An 18,750-nucleotide genomic window follows, 5' to 3' on the forward strand; every position below is an offset into this window, starting at 1 on the left:
CTATTTGTGTTTACTCACATTCTGATTGGGTGGGGGGGAACCTTTGGAACTTTGAATGAGGATTTTTATGCTCTGGCACATAATGGTGGGGAGGAAAAAAAAATCCTTTGAGGCTTTTTGAAGGATAGAGCTGGCACTTTTGTGTACAGATGTTGTGTGCTTCTCCTTGTGACAGGCTGCACCCAGGCTATTGCTTTGCTTCGGGCACTGTAAGGACTTCTCTGTAACGAGTGTCATAAAGCGATGGGGATGGAAGCGCAGGCATCTCGCAGTCCTGAAGCACCCAAACCACTCCTGTTAGCCTTCAGGAGAAATGACTGAAAGACAGAAGGGCTGGGAAGTGCAGTGACTCTTTTTGCTTCCTGATAGCAAGCCAGGGCTGTGTCACAGTGTCCTGGTTGGCACTTGGGAGCCCATGAGCCATTTTATACATAGGCAATAGCTTTAACGGCGACGTCAGCTTCGTGGAGGTATAACTGGCAAAATGGATGCAGTGGCTGTGTCTGTGGTCACACCCCAGGGGATGTGGTGCCACAGACAGTGCTGATGCAAGGCAGCCACAAGCCCTCTGGTTTTGCTGGGGCTTCATGGCAGTAAGGGTGGAGGGGATGTGCTGCCTGTGGCAAAATAAAGGAGCGAGACCCCTGCTTGAGTACTGCGTTTGCTTTTGGGCTCCCCAGTTTAAGAGGAATGGGGATCTGCTGGAGAAGATCACAGGATCACAGCATGTTAGGGGTTGGAAGGGACCCAAGGAGTTCATCAAGTCCAACACAGCGGAGTGGAGGGCTACAAGGATGATGAGAGGATGGAGCACTGCTGATGAGGAGAGGCTGAGGGACCTGGGGCTGCTTAGTCTGTGGAAGAGAAGACTTAGAAGGGATTTAATCAATGTTTAACTATCTGAGGGCTAGGGGTCGGGAGGGGGGGACAGGCTCTGCTCACTTGGTCCCTAGGATAGGACAAGGAGCAATGGATATAAGCTGCAGCACAGAAGGTTGCACCTCAACACAAGGGGGATCTTCTTTGCTGTAAGGGTCCCAGAGCTCTGGCACAGGCTGCCCAGAGAGGCTGTGGAGTGTCCTTCTGTGGAGCCTTTCCAGCCCTGTCTGGATGTGTTCCTGTGTGACCTGAGCTGGATTCTCTGCTCCTGCTCTGGCAGGGGGGTTGGGCTCAATGGTCTCTTTGGGAGAGCTACAGGCCTCAGTGGAGATTGATGAGGAAATCTATTTGGAGTGGGAAAGGCTGGATCCAAGCCACAGTAGGATGCTCAAGGTGGCTTGATTTGCACCCATGGTCTCCCTACCCTCCAGAAGTCCTTTAGGGGCACCAGACCATCTGCTTGCCCCACTGCCAGGGCTCAGTGCCAGGCATCATTGTTGGCAGGCAGTGCAGGCACCTGCAGTAGAGACCTGCCACCTCAGGTGTGCTGCCAGCACCCTGCTGCTCCTGGCAGACAGGGCTGACTTTGATGGTCACAGTGCAGCTGATGGAGGAAATACACAGGCTTCTAGCTGCTTGCTTTGGACAGTGCTGCTCTGCAAGGGGTGATTTCTGCCAAGGAGACTCACTTGCTCTGAGCTCTGCTTTCAAACCAAAAGCAGACATTTGCTCTCCAAGTTTTGACAGAATCACAGAATGTCAGGGGTTGAAAAGGACCTTGAAAGCTTATCCAGGCAGGCCAACCCTTCTGCCAGAGCAGGATCACCTAGAGCAGATCACACAGGAAGACATCCAGGCAGCTCTGGAATTTCTCCAGAGAGGGAGACTCCACACCCTCTCTGGGCAGGTGGTTTCTGATGCTCTACCATCATCTATCCACCTGGTTATGTCCTCATCAAAGCCTCACCAGGCTTCACCCTGGTAAAACCATGCTGACTGCTCCTAATGACCCTCTTGAACTTGATACACCTAAGGACAATGCTGAGGATCATAGAATCATAGAATCAACCAGGCTGGAAGAGTCCTCTAAGCTCATCCAGTCCAACCTAGCACCCAGCTCTGTCCAATCGACTAGACCATGTCACTAAGTGCCCCATCCAGGCTTTGCTTCAATACCTCCAGGCACAACAACTCCACCACCTCCCTGGGCAGCCCATTCCAGTGCCAGTCACTCTCTCTGCCAACAACTTCCTCCTAACATCCAGCCTAGACCTCCCCTGGCACAACTTGAGACTGTGTCCCCTTGTTCTGTTGCTACTCCATTGCCTTTCCAGGATGAAGATCTTTCCTGAGTCTTCCTTCTTACCCTTTTTGAAGATTGGGGTGACATTTGCCTTCCTCCAGTGCCATGTCCCAGGGCTTGTCCTGTCAGCTTCTCAAATCCAACTGAGCACTCCTGCTGCTGTAGAGGATGGTGTGAATGGAGGGGCTGCAGGGTCAGACACCTTTCCTAGCACAATTTTCAGCACTGCAGGGCAGCCCAAAGCAGCCCTGAAGAAAGGTGAGCAGACAGGCATGGTTCTCCCCACAGGAGCTCACACATCACAGTTTGCATGACAGGAGTTCTGCAAAAGGTCCCCAAATAATTCCTTAAAGGAAGCTGATGAGGCTTTGGGACACAGTGCATTGTGTGACAAGGAAATGTCACACAAGAGCAGGTCCAAGCACATCTACAGGCACAGGAAAAGCAGCCAAGTAGACAGCTTTGTGGTGTGGGACCTGTTACAGAGCCCTCCAATACTGTAATTCACTGCCAAAACGTCTCTGTGCCTGTCAAAGATTCAGTAACTTACTGCTGCTAATCTCCAGGACAAAATCACCTCAAAGGGATTGAACTTCAAAGAGCAGCAACACAAAAAGAAAACCTTCCTCACCTTGCAGACCTGTTCACAGTTTGCAGTCAGCTGTCTGCAAATCCTGCAGGGTTTGCAGGGATCTGTGCTCCTGTTAAAACCCACAGTGCCGAAGCTCCTACAGGAAGGGGCTGAGATCTGGAGCACCAGCAAGAGGCATGTTTGTCACCATCCCAACTCCACAGGCTTTTGGAAAGCCACCAGGCTGCCTGGGGGTCACTGGAAGTGTACAAAGGGTCACTGAAGGTCACCACAAAAGGGCCAAAGCTTGTGCTGCTAATTAGACTTGCAGAATCTGCTGGAGAGGATAAGCAATAGGAAAAAGAACTGGCCTGGAGCTGAGCCCAGGTTGTTCTGGCAGAGCTAACTGCTGGGAAAGGAATCTCTTTTAGCACTGAAATCTCCCTGGACAGTCTTGGAGCCACCTTCCAGACAAACAGCTCTCAGCAGAAGAGGTTTCACTGTGCTAGATCTATGGACCACATTGGTTTAATCTCAGCTAGGAGAGTCGTTTCATGTGCTTAGTGATGTCCCTACCATTCCCTGGCCACGTTATAATCATTCTGCCTCGCTCTGGTCTCCAAGCAGCAGCTCATTTTCTCTCCTGTCGAGCTCCCTGTCCATGCCTCTGTCAGCAGGAGCTATCTTTTCCAGCACTTAGAGTGATAGAATCAACACGGTTGGAAGAGACCTCCAAGATCACTTGAATGACATCCTCTGTGATAAGCCTTGGGCTTGTTATCACAGAGCTTCTCTCGTGGCCCAAGACCTTTGTCTTGATGACATTTTCAGATGTCATTGCAGTTAGTGATACTCTTCCTTCTACTCTGCCCTGCTGAGACCACACCTGGAGTGCTGTGTCCAGTTTTGGGCTCTTCAGTTCAGGAGTGACAGAGACCTGCTGGAGAGAGTCCACTGGAGAGCCATGAGGTTGACTGGGGGACTTGAGCATCTCCTCTATAGAGAGAGGCTGAGAGCCCTGGGGCTGTTTAGTCTGGACATGAGAAGGCTGAGAAGAGGTCTGATCAGTGTCCATCAATATCTGAGGGGTGGGTGTCAAGTGGAGGGGGCCAAGCTCTTTTCAGTGGTCAGCAGCAATAAGCCAAGGAACAGTGGATCCAAACTGGAACAGAGAAGGTTTCAGCTCAACAGGAGGAGAAACTTCTTCAGAGTGAGAGTGACAGAGCCCTGGAACAGGCTGCCCAGAGAGGTTGTGGAGTCTCCTTCTCTGGAGACTTTCCAAACCCTCCTGGATGCATTCCTGTGGGGACTACCCTGAGTGATGCTGCTTTGGCAGGGAGGTTGGACTGGATGATCTCTGGAGGTCCCTTCCAGCCTCTACCATCCTGTGGTTCTGTGATTCCTAAGAGTCACCCTGCATCATTATTCCTGTGACTCCTTTCTGGTCCTTTCTCAAAGGCTCAGCACCAGGCTGAACATTTGCAACATTAAAGTTATTACTCTTTACTTCTGTTGGATCTGGATGAGCCTCCTGTCCTGCCAGCTCCTCCCTTCCCTGGCCACACTGTGTGTGAGGTCTGTCTCTTACACATAGGGCAGCTCCTATTTCCTCTGCCTCCTAATGCTTTCTCTGAACTTATAAATCCATCCTTAACAGGACCTCTTCCTTTACCTGCCAGCAGTCTTTAAGCTGTTTTCTCTTGTCCTGGAGTGTTACTCCTGTATCTTATCTTCAGAATTCATCCCCAGAGCATTTATTTGCCTGAACAAAGCTCACTAATGCAAGCTGTCTTTAGATCAGATCTTCAGAGTGCACACTAAGCCTGTGAAATGCCCACTGAAAGCATTACCCAGAGGAGCAGGTTATCAGCAGTCAACCAGATCCAGTGGAGCACTGAGCACCCCTGGCCCCCAAGGCACTGCTTTTAACCATCAGCAGTTCACACTGTGACCTCATACCATTTCTACCAGCAGTGCTGGGTCTCAGGAGAGCAGCAAGAGACCCAGTGTGGACTACAGGACAATGCAACTAGAGTTCCTTCATCTCTCCTGTTGTTAACTTGCATTTCCCTTTCCTCCTTTCACCTTCATCACTTCCACTCCTTTTCTTTCCCCCATTCAACATTCTTCCTCTTCTCCAACTTGCTGTATTTCTTTCACTGTCCCTGACTTTCTCTGCTCTCCTCTTCCCTTCCTTCATTTACTTAGAATCATAGAATCAACCAGGCTGGAAAAGAGCTCCAAGCTCAGCCAGGCCAACCTAGCACCCAGCCCTGGCCAATCAACCAGACCATGGCACTAAGTGCCCCACCCAGGCTTTGCTTGAACACCTCCAGGGACGGTGCCTCCACCACCTCCCTGGGCAGCCCATTCCAATGCCAATCACTCTCTCTGACAACAACTTCCTCCTAACATCCAGCCTAGACCTCCCCCAGCACAACTTGAGACTGTGTCCCCTTGTTCTATACCTGGTTGTCTGGCAGCAGAGCCCAACCCCACCTGGCTACAGCCTCCCTGCAGGTAGTTGTAGCCAGCAATGAGCTCTGCCCTGAGCCTCCTCTGCTGCAGGCTGCACACCCCCAGCTCCCTCAGCCTCTCCTCACAGGGCTGTGCTCCAGGCCCCTCCCCAGACCATGCTCAGCACTGTTTGCCGGCATGGCAGTGCTGTGTGGCAGTGTTGGTCCTGCCTTCACTGGGCTGGCAGCTGTGGGGGGTCAGGAGTGGGGGGACAGGCTCTGCTCACTTGCTCTCTGTGACAAGCAGCAATGGATGGAAGCTGCAGCACAGGAGGTTCCAGCTCAACACAAGGGGGAACTTCTTTACTGTAAGGGTCCCAGAGCCCTGGCACAGGCTGCCCAGAGAGGCTGTGGAGTGTTCTTCTCTGGAGCCTTTCCAGCCCTGTCTGGATGTGTTCCTGTGTGACCTGAGCTAGATTCTCTGGTCCTGCTCTGTCAGAGGGGTTGGACTGGATGATCTCTTTGGGTCCCTTCCAAGGGCTGACATCCTGTGATCCATCCTGCCAGCTGAGGCAGCCATGGTGCCAGGGCTCAGCTGGGTGGAAAAGAAATGCAGGAAAGGAAGGGGAGAAGCAAATGGGGCAAGGCAGAATATGCTTAAAGGTTTTGCCTCTGCCCCTAACTTCAAAGAAAATTTGACTTCTAGGCAGATGTTAGCACAGCACAGATGAGGGAAGGGCATATTAAGGAATATTTGTGTAAAGATGGAAGTTTTTTGGTGAACAGAGGTTGATGACACTTCCCCAGGAGCACTCAGAGTAGCAGCTGTTACACTCTCTGCAAGCAGCTACCTCCAAGAGCTCACTGCAGACAAATGATGCCCCTGAGGAGATGCCCTGTGAGGAGAGGCTGAGGGAGCTGGGGGTGTGCAGGGTAAAGTTCTTCACGGCAAGAGTCACTGGAATGGGCTGCCCAGGGAGGTGGTGGAGTCACCATCCCTGGAGGTGTCTAAAAAGAGCCTGGATGCAACACTTGGTGCCATGGTTGATTAGAATCATAGAATCATAGAATGGTTTAGGTTGGAAGTGACCTCAAAGATCATCCAGTTCCAACCCCCTGCCATAGGCAGGGACACCTCCCACTAGAACAGACTGCTCAAGGCTTCATCCAACCTGGCGTTGAACAGCTCCTGGCAGGAAGCAGCCACAGCCTCCCAGGGAAACCTGTGCCAGTGTCTCACCACCCTCACTGCAAAGAACCCTTTCCTAACATCCACTTTCAATCTCCCCTCTGCCAGTTTAAACCCATTACTCCCCATCCTGTCATGACAAGACCTTGTCAACAGTCCCTCCCCAGCCTTCCTGTACCCCCCTTCAGATACTGGAAGGCCACTAAAATGTCTCCTGGAAGCCTTCTCATCTCCAGCCCCAACTCCTGCAGCCTGTCCTCATAGCAGATGGTGCTGGGTGGTAGGATGGACTCGATGATGTCAAAGACCTGATTGGTTCTGTGACTCTGTGACTGAAGCTCCTGAGTGCTGCTGTGTACCACAGACACTCAGGGACAGCAGAAGCACGAGGGGAAGCTGCTGTGGTTTGCCATTGATTCACAGCCTGAACAGGCAGGCTAATAGGGTCCCGTGGTGAGCTGCCACTGATCGCTTAGCCAGCACAGCACACCCCAGGAACTGGACCAGAAAAGCTGTTTATTGAGTAGAAAGAAATGAGGCTTCAACTGCAGCAACTGGAGGATGGTTGGTGACAGATAAAAAGGTTTTTCTGCCCCAGGGGGAGGCAGGAAAATGGAATGGGCTGAGTAACCCCACAGCTGTTACTAGGGGAATGGGACCAGCCAAAGGAAAGAGCTGAACCAGAGCATGAATGAACACAGTGCCCTGTGGTGGCTGGAGCATGGGAGGCAGTTTATAGAATCATAGAACTGCCAGGGCAGCAAGGGACACCAAGGATCATCTAGTTCCAGCCTCCCTGCCATGGGTAGGGATACCTCACACTACATCTGATTGCTCAGGGCCACATCCAGCCTGGCCTTAAAATCAGCCAGGGTTGAAGCTTCCACCACCTCCCTGGGCAACCTGTGCCTGTGTCCCACCAGCTTCATGGTGAAGAACTTCTTCCTAACAGCCAATCTGAACGTACCCACTTCTAGTTTTGCTCCAACCCCGCCACTCCTATCACTACCCAATGCTCTCAGAAGTCCCTCTCCAGCTTTCTTGTAGGCTCCCTTAGCTGGTTTATGGTAAGAAAATAAAGATTAGTCTAGAGACAGTGAAGAATGACCTGGAAGAACTAAGAGGAACTACTCAGGGTTGCTGGGGGGCAAAGGATGGGGAAGACTTGCCCAAGAATCCTTGCTGGGCATGTCTTGAAGGCTCTCTTCATAGGCATGACAGGCCCAGGGCTAACCTGAAGCATTAGATAAGCTCTACGAAGAGAAACAAAGAGAAATTGCAAGAACATGGCCTGCTTCACCCCTGTTTGAATACCAGCATTATTCCTGAGCAGCCAAGAGTTTACTAGGGCAATTTAAAGTCATGTAAGTAGGTCAGCTGGCTGTCAGAATCTGCTTATCCCCAAAACACATGAAATTACTTCCTGACAGCCAGCAGATGAGAGGCAGGCAGCAGTGTGAGAGAGAGACACACAGCAGACTCCACAAAGTGCATTTTGCTGTGTGCTGCTCAGGACCAAGCAATGCCAAGGACTCTGCTCCTTGCAACAGCAATGATGCTGCATGGCCCAAGGCTCCTCCACAGAGTGGATTGCTGTGGGCTTATTCCCAGCCCTCTCTGGGAAGCAAAGGGCAGATGCTGGGGAAAAACCAATCCCACTCAGCCTGTGCTTTGCTTCAGGGTGAGACAGTGACACAGCTGCTAGGCAAAATTAATAATCAATATTAATGGTGATATCAATATTCATGGTGATATCCAGGCAAAGATGGTTAATAACTATGAAAACTCTTCATTAACATTAAGACTCCCCAGAAAACTGATTTACAGTGTTTGAAACACACAGCTGGGACACACAGAGGGAACACCAACCCACAACACTTCAGAAATAACTAGCAAATGCAGGCATTGAACTTGGAACTGGAAAGAGGTTCTTAAGAGGTTCTCGTGGTCAGTTCCACTGCTTGCCCAGCAGAGCACTCGAGAGGCTCCTTTCTGCTGCTGAGGCAGAAGGCACAATAGAGTCTGGTTAGGGAAGTTCTAAACAAGGAGGTTTTGAGTATTTACTCTCAGACAGTACCCAAACACTTGAAAGGAGATCTGTCGGTGTCTGGAAAGTCCTTGCAGGCAAAGCAGAGCATGGTGTGGCAGGCAAAAGCAGCAGCAGGCATGTGAGAAGAGCCTATTCTGTTGCTTGCCCAAATGTAGTGGCCCCTTTGGCCACAGAGATTCCCCACAGAGTGGCACCTTGCCAAACCTGACCATATTAGCTGAAGTCAGGAGCTTGCTTTCCTTTCTTTGGGAAGGAGAGGTCTGGGCAAGTCTTGGACCCTCAAAGTGGGTGTTTCCAAACCTTTTGTCTTCTCCCTGCACTCTGCTTCCCCCTCCCCAGCAGAGGGAGGGGACCATGGGATCATGCCTGGGCAAGCCAGGACATACACTAGGTCCGTTCTGGCCTTCCATGACAACAGTCCAGAGTGTTCACCCCTACTCTGGGCAGAGCAGACGTGGTCCATTCTCTGTGGCAGCAGGAAGATGAATTTCCCTCCATCACTCTTGGCTTGCACAGACCTCCCAGCCCAAGGTGAAACCCTTCTGCACAGCCTGGGGTTCAGCCACCTCTAACCAAAGGTCTGCTCAGGCGTGGAGCACCTGATGTCTCTGTGCTCAGGTTCTGCTACTAGAAGTGGGAAGTAAAAGTTGAATGAAAAACAGAAAGACACTTGGAGAAGGCTGCTTTACTCCCAGCAGGGTGAGAGGGATGAATTCAAGCCCTGGAACGTGCACACCAGTGGGCAGTGCAGACAGGACAGGCTGCTCCCTTCACGGATGGGAGCTGAGCTTTGCAGGAAGGTCCAGGGCAAGATGGTATGAATGCATTCAGCCTGGGCTGCAGGTGTGTTCTGCACCTGCTGGATGGGACTGATTGCACAGACTCACAGCGTTGGAAGAGACCTTTGAGATCATCCAGTCCAACCTAACACCTTCTAATGAACTAAACCATGGCACCAAGTGCCTCATCCAGTCGTCCTTTTAAACACCTCCAGGGATGGTGACTCCACCACCTCCCTGGGCAGCCCATTCCAATGCCAATCACTCTTGCTGTGAAGAACTTCCTCCTAACATCCAGCCTGAACCTGCTCGCTGCGAAAAGCTTTGCTGCTGTAAATCTCCATGGAGGGGTCTAAAAGGTGTCTTAACAGGCAAAAAGCCTCATTGGCAGAGCTCAGCAGAGCTAGTGCATAGTGCAGAGGGGAGCTGTGACTTTATTTAGCTTGTCATTAAAGATGGATTATTAAATGGTTAAAAATGTTACTTTTGCTCAAGCTTGCTAAAAGCAAGATTCTTTCAACGGTGAAATAAGGCCCAAACACCTGACAGGAGCTGTCTTGACAGCCAGCTGGGGGACAGGACGAGGCAAGAAACAAATGTCAGGTTCTAACCTTTTATTTCTCCCCTTCTCAAGAAAATATTCAGCTGTCTCTGTTGAGGTGATTGCTGTCTGCAACTACCTGAAGGGAGGCTGTAGCCAGGTGGGGTTGGTCTCTTCTGCCAGGCAACCAGCAACAGAACAAGGGGACACAGCCTCAAGTTGTGCCAGGGCAGGTCTAGGCTGGATGTTAGGAGGAAGTTGTTGGCAGAAAGAGTGATTGGCATTGGAATGGGCTGCCCAGGGAGGTGGTGGAGTCGCTGTGCCTGGAGGTGCTGAAGCACTTAGTGCCATGGTCTGGTTGACTGGCCAGGGCTGGGTGCTAGGTTGGACTGGCTGAGCTTGGAGGTCTCTTCCAGCCTGGTTGATTCTATGATTCTATGATTAGTGCCATGGTCTGGTTGACTGGACAGGGCTGGGTGCTAGGTTGGACTGGATGATCTTGGAGCTCTCTTCCAGCCTGGTTGATTCTATGATTCTATGATTAGTGCCATGGTCTGGTTGCTTGGCCAGGGCTGGGTGCTAGGTTGGACTGGCTGAGCTTGGAGCTCTCTTCCAGCCTGGTTGCTTCCATGGTTCTGTATCAGTCTTCCCCTCACTGGTGATTCCTGTTCTGTGTCTTACCTCTGCCTTCGCTCACCTTTTACTCCAAGTCTCTGGAACATTCCTGTCCTTACCTAGAGTTAGGACCCAGGCCAAAGTGTCAGCTCGGAGGCCCCACGAGAGGTAAGCGAGGCGAAGCGCGGCAGCAGCGCCGCCAGCGCCTCCCCCCTGCTGCCCTCAGCTCCACCCGTGCCCTGTCTCAGCTCTCCCTTTTGCTGTCCCCACGCAGCCGGCCGCAGCGGCAGAGGCGGGAGGCCCACGGCGAGGCGCACAAGCAGGGCAGGTAGGTGAACTCTGCTGCAGCTGCTGCTGGCCCAGGCCCTCCGGCCCAGCCCCCGCGGCCAGGCCGAGGCTGCGGCAGGGGCAGGGGACAGCACTGAGCACCCGGGGAGTGCTCAGGTAGGAGCTGGTGGGATCCGGTGCCACCTGCTTGGGCTGAGAAGATGGTTGAGAGGTTGGAACACTGCCCTGAGAAGAGAGGCTGAGCGACCTGGGGCTGCTTGGTCTGGTGAAGGGCACACTGAGAGGGGACCTAATCAACCTTTATAAGTGTCTGAGGGGTGGGGGTCAAGAGGGAAGGGACAAACTCTGCTCAGCTGCACCCTGTGACAGGACAAGGGCAATGGATGTAAACTACAGCACAGCAAGATCCACCCCAACATGAGCAAGAACTTACTGTAAGGGTGACAGCACTGCAATGGGCTGCCCAGAGAGGCTGTGGAGTCTCCTCAGGGTGCCAGAGCACTGGCACAGGCTGCCCAGAGAGGCTGTGGAGTCTCCTCAGGGTGCCAGAGCACTGACACAGGCTGCCCAGAGAGGTTATGGAGTCTCCTTAGGGTGCCAGAGCACTGGCACAGGCTGCCCAGAGAGGCTGTGGAGTCTCCTCAGGGTGCCAGAGCACTGACACAGGCTGCCCAGAGAGGCTGTGGAGTCTCCTCAGGGTGCCAGAGCACTGACACAGGCTGCCCAGAGAGGCTGTGGAGTCTCCTTAGGGTGCCAGAGCACTGACACAGGCTGCCCAGAGAGGCTGTGGAGTCTCCTCAGGGTGCCAGAGCACTGGCACAGGCTGCCCAGAGAGGCTGTGGGGTCTCCTCAGGGTGCCAGAGCACTGGCACAGGCTGCCCAGAGAGGTTATAGAGTCTCCTTAGGGTGCCAGAGCACTGGCACAGGCTGCCCAGAGAGGCTGTGGAGTCTCCTTAGGGTGCCAGAGCACTGACACAGGCTGCCCAGAGAGGCTGTGGAGTCTCCTTAGGGTGCCAGAGCACTGGCACAGGCTGCCCAGAGAGGCTGTGGGGTCTCCTCAGGGTGCCAGAGCACTGGCACAGGCTGCCCAGAGAGGCTGTGGAGTCTCCTTAGGGTGCCAGAGCACTGACACAGGCTGCCCAGAGAGGCTGTGGAGTCTCCTTAGGGTGCCAGAGCACTGACACAGGCTGCCCAGAGAGGCTGTGGGGTCTCCTCAGGGTGCCAGAGCACTGGCACAGGCTGCCCAGAGAGGTTATGGAGTCTCCTTAGGGTGCCAGAGCACTGGCACAGGCTGCCCAGAGAGGCTGTGGAGTCTCTTCAGGGTGCCAGAGCACTGGCACAGGCTGCCCAGAGAGGTTGTGGAGTCTCCTCAGGGTCCCAGAGCACTGGCACAGGCTGCCCAGAGGGATTGTGGAGTCTCCTCTGCAGCCTTTCCAGTCAGCCCTGTCTGGATGCGTTCCTGTGCCTCCTGCGCTAGATTCCCTGGTCCTGCTCCGGCAGGGGGTTGGACTCGGTGACCTCTGGAGGTCCCTTCCAACCCCTAACACCCTGTGAGCCTGGGAAGGGTAAATGGTCTCAGGGATAACAGAGCCAAGCAGGCAGGTACCTCTCGCAGGCACTGCTCGGGGGCTCACGGCTGCGCTTCTCTCTTCAGCCCAATCCTGAAACGAAGCCCTGACATCACCAAATCTCCCCTGACAAAGTCCGAGCAGCTGCTGCGAATAGACGACCACGACTTCAGCATGCGGCCAGGCTTCGGAGGTACGCAGCGAGCGCAGCTGTCCCTGCTCCGCTTCGCACCGGCGCTGCTTTGCCCCGCGGCACAGGCAGGCTGGCGAGCAGAGCCCTCCCTGCCTCTGACTCCTTGTTACTTCGTCTTCTGAACCCGTGGCATCTTTGGGGGGGCTGAGGGTGCAGGGAAATGGCAGAGTCAAAGGCATGGAAATGTCATTCCAGGCAGTGTAACATTCCAAGCATTCCAGGGACACTTAAACCTGACAGGAGTCCGCAAAACACACACGGCTCTAAGATTGCAGCTCACCGTGGTGGCCTGTGTGAACAGCCAAAAGATGCACCATGCTCACTGGCCCTGCTTCTCTCCTTTCCAACCTGCTGGAGGTTGGATTTGCACTCCAACAAACTGGGAAATTCACCCCTGCAGTGCATTATTTTGCCCCTCCAGTGAATTATTTACCCTTGCAGTGAATTATTTGCCCTTGCAGTAAATTTGCTCCTGCAGCAAATGATTTCCCCTGCAGTAAATGATTTCCCCTGCAGTAAATATGCCCCTAGAGTAAATTATTTACCCCTGCAGTAAATTTGCCCCTGCAGTAAATTTGCCTCTGCATAAATTATTTGCCCCTGCAGTAAATTATTTCCCCTGCAGTAAATTATTTCCCCTGCAGTAAATATGCCCCTAGAGTAAATTATTTACCCCTGCAGTAAATTTGCCCCTGCATAAATTATTTGCCCCTGCAGTAAATTTACCCCTGCAGTAAATTATTTCCCCTGCAGTAAATGTGCCCCTAGAGTAAATTATTTACCCCTGCAGTAAATTTGCCCCTGCAGTAAATTATTTACCCCTACAGTAAATTTGCCCCTGCATAAATTATTTGCCCCTGCAGTAAATTTGCTCCTGCAGTAAATGATTTCCCTTGCAGTAAATTATTTCCCCTGCAGTAAATATGCCCCTAGAGTAAATTATTTACCCCTACAGTAAATTTGCCCCTGCATAAATTATTTGCCCCTGCAGTAAATTTGCTCCTGCAGTAAATGATTTCCCTTGCAGTAAATTATTTCCCCTGCAGTAAATATGCCCCTAGAGTAAATTATTTACCCCTGCAGTAAATTTGCCCCTGCATAAATTATTTGCCCCTACAGTAAATCTGCTCCTGCAGTAAATGATTTACCCCTGCAGTAAATTTGCCCCTGCAGTAAATGATTTGCCCCTCTGTTTGCTGATGCTTGCTCAGAGTTTTGTGGCAGGGAGATGGAGTTAAGGGTTAAAGGCTTCCTTTCAGCCCTGGAATTAGAGAGGCTGTCCTTTATCCCCCCTCTCTGGCTGACAGATGGTCATTCAAATCCAGGGGAACGTTTGAAACTCGGATGGGAAAAAAAACAGCCCACACCGAAAAAAAAAGGTGTCTGGGTTTGGTGGTTTTTGTTGCTAAATGCTCACTACACCAAATACCAGCAGGGGCTAGTAACCTAAAGAGGTTTCAGTTTCGGAGCAGTCTGCTAAGGTAGGCAGCGCTTGTCTCTGCGGATCTACCGCCTGGTCATGGCCAGAGGTAGGTGAGGGAGGGTTAGGCAAAGCCTGCAGGAGAGGGGAATTGCCACAGGTAGGTGAGGGAGGGTTAGGCACAGCCTGCAGGAGAGGGGAATTGCCACAGGTAGGTGAGGGAGGGTTAGGCACAGCCTGCAGGAGAGGAGAATTGCCACAGGTAGGTGAGGGAGGGTTAGGCAAAGCCTGCAGGAGAGGGGAATTGCCACAGGTAGGTGAGGGAGGGTTAGGCAAAGCCTGCAGGAGGGGGGAATTGCCACAGGTAGGTGAGGGAGGGTTAGGCAAAGCCTGCAGGAGGGGGGAATTGCCACAGGTAGGTGAGGGAGGGTTAGGCACAGCCTGCAGGAGGGGGGAATTGCCACAGGTAGGTGAGGGAGGGTTAGGCAAAGCCTGCAGGAGGGGGGAATTGCCACAGGTAGGTGAGGGAGGGTTAGGCAAAGCCTGCAGGAGGGGGGAATTGCCACAGGTAGGTGAGGGAGGGTTAGGCAAAGCCTGCAGGAGAGGGGAATTGCCACAGGTAGGTGAGGGAGGGTTAGGCAAAGCCTGCAGGAGGGAGGAAAAAAGACTGAAATTGCTGTTACAGGAGGTCAGCTGAGCACTGGGTAATGTGAAACCCAAATCCACAGAGTAGCTCTCGGGGACGTTAGCAGCCTGGGAGGGGAGCAGAAGGGAGGGGAAAATTGAAAGTAGCTCTCCCACATTCCCTCAGCTGTGTCACAGCTGCTCTCCAGGAGCATGAATGTGCTGCTGGGCATGTGTCTTGTGAGCCCTCGACTGGAGTGCTAGAGCCAAACCCAAGTCTTTAAGCTTTGGAAGAGGCACACAGAGACTGGCCCAACAAAGGGAGGAAGTCACAGGTCAGCCTCGTTGCTGATTTGGATTATTATCAGAGGGCTTTTGTTATGAACTGCCATTGCTGCTACTTGGAATCGTTCTGCTGCTGCTTCTTTTTCTGACTGACCTTACATTTTTATCTCTAAGACATGAAGGTCAGAGAGTTACTATGTCTTGCCAGCTTTATACTTGGTTAACTTTGTTGGTTGTTTCTTTCCCCCCCCCACCCACCCCAGGCCCTGCAATTCCTGTTGGAGTGGATGTCCAAGTTGAAAGTCTGGACAGCATTTCTGAAGTGGACATGGTAAGAGCCACAGAAGGTCAGATGGGACTTGTAGAGAACATCTCTCCCAAACCACTGCTGAAAGCAGGGCCAGCTAGAGCAGGCTGCCCAGACCTGTGTCCGTGGGGCTTGAATACCTCCAAGGACAGACACTCCACAGGCTCTAGGAGGTAGATTCAGGTTTGATCTGAATCTGCCAATGATTAGTTCTATCGACCTCATGCTAACATTTCACATCCCTTGAAGCAGAAGGAGGGAATCTGACATTTCCTTTTCTCCTGGAGTAAAAGGATACAGCACTGCCAAGACTGTTCCAAAGGGATCTGGGTGGTTTAGGTTTGTTTAAGAACTGCTAACATGTTAAAAAGCTCTGGGGAGAGCAATTACAAGAGGGATATGGAGGGATGAAACGTGTGCAGAGAAGGGCCACGAGGATGATCAGAGGGCTGGAGCTGCTCTGCTATGAAGAGAGACTGGGGGAGTTGGGGCTGGAGAGGAGAAGGCTCTGAGGTGACCTTGTTGTGACCTTTCAGCATCTTAAGGGGGCCAACAAGAAAGCTAAGGAGGGAGTTTTTAGTCTGTCAGCTAGTGATAGGACTGGGGGGAATGGAACAAAGCTGGAAATGGGTAGATTCAGCCTGGATGTTAGGAAGAAGTTCTCTAGCATGAGGGTGCTGAGAGCCTGGAATGGGTTGCCCAAGGAGGTGGGTGAAGCCCCATCCCTGGAGGTGTTTAAGGCCAGGCTGGCTGAGGCTCTGGACAGCCTGATCTAGTGTGAGGTGTCCCTGCCCATGGCAGTGGGTTTGAACTGGCTGATCCTTGTGCTCCCTCCCAACCCTGACTGACTCCATGAATTAATGTGTTGTGAGTTTTAAGGCATTTTGATACACTGCAGGCAAATTGTCACTTTGGCTGTGTTCTGAGGTGGGCAGGGGCCAGCTAGCTCCCAGCCACAAGTCCTGTAGCCATCCTGAGAGCAACACTGGTCCAGGCTGGTAAATGCTGCTCTCCAGAGCAGCTAGGCTAAGCCTGGAGGGGAGAAATGGCCAGAGAATTCTCCCTTGGCACGTGGGCAGTGGCATCACCCTGCTGTGTGCTGCCAACCGGCACAAGGCTGTGTCAGTGCTGCCTTTATCTTCACACTCACGCTGAAGGAGGATCCCAGGGGCACGCAGGACTGATGCCAATGCTCCCTACAGGTGAAATTCCTTCCTGAGTCTGTGTCCTTCATGTCCTCCCACGCAATTAATAATGTGGAAATGGTCAACTTTCAAACACCCTCAAAGTACAGATTTTGGTCTTGATATTTGCTGGAGAGTGCTGCTGAAAGTGAGGTATGATTTCTGCAGGAGATTTCCCATGGATACTTGATACGTAGACAACAACTGGAGGAGGCAGTGCCATGGTCTGGTTGATTGGCTAGGGCTGGATGCTAGGTTGGACTGGATGAGCTTGGAAGTCTCTTCCAACCTGGTTGATTCTATGATTAGATAGGGCTGGGTGTAGGTTGGACTGGGTGAGCTTGGAGGTCTCTTCTAACCTGGTTGATTCTATGACTGGACAGGGCTGGGTGCTAGGTTGGACTGGATGAGCTTGGAGGTCTCTTCCAGCCTGCTTGATTCTATGAGAGATGGGGAGGGTGAACACAAAACTTGGTTTTAATCAGAGAGCCAAAGAAGGATGGTGGAGTTCTGACACTTGGAGAGAAACTGGGACAAACTTGTGATCTGGTTTTCTGCCCCACCACTCCCTCACCCTCCAGTGAGTAACGAGTGTGAGTTGTGACCCAGTCTGTCTGCTGCAGGATTTCACCATGACGCTGTACCTGAGGCACTACTGGAAGGATGAGAGGCTCTCCTTCCCCAGCACCAACAACCAGAGCATGACCTTCGATGGCAGGCTGGTGAAGAAGATCTGGGTCCCAGACATGTTCTTTGTCCATTCCAAGCGTTCCTTCATCCATGACACTACCACAGACAACGTCATGCTGCGGGTCCAGCCAGATGGGAAGGTACTTTATAGCCTCAGGTAAATCTGCATTCAATCAGGGAGAGCTGTGAGAGGCTGAATTCACTCCTGTGTTGTGTTTTTGCACCACTTCATACTGGAAAAAACACCCAACCAAAACATAAAACCAGAGTGAATGTGCAGGGACCTGAGGCCCTGTGCAAGTCCAGGAAGTGTCTGTTGCAGGAAACAGTCTCTCTGCAGCCTTCTTGTAGCCCCCTTTCAGGCACTGGCAGGCTGCTATGAGATCTCCCTGGAGCCTCCTCTTCTGCAGGCTGCACACCCCCAGCTCCCTCAGCCTGTCTCTGTAGCAGAGCTGCTCCAAGCCCCTGAGCATTTTTATGCCCCTCCTCTGGCCCTGCTCCATCAGCTCCATGTCCTTCCTGTGCTGAGGGCTCCAGAGCTGGATGCAGCACTGCAGGTGAGGTCTCAGCAGAGCAGAGCAAAGTGTCAGGATCCCCTCTCTGGCTCTGCTGGCAGCGCTGCTTTGGATGTAGCCCAGGCTGGGATTTGCCTTCTGGGCTGCAAGCTCACACTGCCTGCTCCTGTCCAGCTTCTGGTCCATCAGCACCCCCAAGTCCTTTTTCACAGGGCTGCTTTCTCTCACCTCCTTCCCCAGTCTGTACTGATCGTGAGGACTGTTCCGGCCAGGGTGCAGAACCCTGCACTTGTTCCTGTTGAACCTCCCGAGGTTCTCCTCTCCAGCTTTATGGACGCTTCCAGTACAAACAGGACATGATGCTATTAGAGGCGAGATAACCAAACCAGGGCGAAGCAGAGCCGCTGACTGGCGTGCAGAGCACTGCAGGGGCAGCAGCGAGGCGCTGCGTGCGCCCTCTGGTGGCTGCTGGCCATGGCTCCTCACCAGCTGCTCAGGCAGCAGCAGGAAGCTCACGGCGGGCAGGGAAAACTGCCTGCATCCCTTCACGGGGCACTAGGATGGCGTTGATAAATGCCAACGATTACATCATGCAAAGCATCCACCGAAAGCAGAGATCTCTGCAGAGAGATGCTAGCCAAAAAAAAAGAGGGCAGGAGCTCCATCTCTGCCCTTGCCAAGCTCCATCTCTGCCCTTGCCATTTATTCCTCCAGTACTTTTGTCACCCAGCAGCCATTTGTCATGTCCTTTCTGGTCATCTTTAATTTTTTCATTTGCTGAGAAGAAATGGCTTTAGCTGGGTGGAAGGTGTTTATCTTCCAGTGGACTACAGCTGGTCAGTGGGATGGTTTGGGTGTTACACTTAAGAAAATCACCCAGACTAAACTCAGCTGATCTGAAAATTAAAGAATGAAGCTTTGTCTTTACAGCTTAGCACAATGTGCAGGTGGGTATTTACAACAGACACAGAAGTATACAAGTGAAAAAGTAATGCAGAAATACAGCAGCCCTCCCAGAAGCCTGAGTCCCCAGGAGGGGCTCCCAACCACCCTTCCACTTTCTCCCCACCCCTTTACCTTACCCCAGACTTTGCCTTATGCTCAAGTTGAGTTTGGAGGGTCAGCCAGGGGGGTTAGGAAGCACAAGGATTAGTCACACAGACAGCAGGTTAGAGAGAGAGAAGTGCAGCCCCAAAGACAGAGAGAGACTCTGTTATCTGTGTCTGTGTTCGTGTTCTTACCCATCTCAGCAAGCCTATGAGTGCAGCAGCCCTCACCACTGTTTCCTTTTCA

General features: G+C 52.4%; 1 protein-coding gene across 1 annotated transcript in view; it reads left to right on the forward strand.

Moving 5' to 3' along the window:
• LOC135189292 (gamma-aminobutyric acid receptor subunit rho-1) overlaps positions 1–18,750 on the forward strand; it is a 29,000-nt gene that overhangs the window by 1,783 nt on the left and 8,467 nt on the right. Inside the window, exons 2-5 of the mRNA XM_064169487.1 lie at positions 10,658–10,711; positions 12,326–12,432; positions 15,025–15,092; positions 16,876–17,099. Of these exons, the coding sequence (XP_064025557.1) occupies positions 10,658–10,711; positions 12,326–12,432; positions 15,025–15,092; positions 16,876–17,099 (453 nt within the window). The remainder of the gene's footprint in view (positions 1–10,657; positions 10,712–12,325; positions 12,433–15,024; positions 15,093–16,875; positions 17,100–18,750) is intronic.

Source organism: Pogoniulus pusillus, chromosome 31 (assembly GCF_015220805.1).
Source record: "Pogoniulus pusillus isolate bPogPus1 chromosome 31, bPogPus1.pri, whole genome shotgun sequence".
Lineage (NCBI taxonomy): Eukaryota > Metazoa > Chordata > Aves > Piciformes > Lybiidae > Pogoniulus > Pogoniulus pusillus.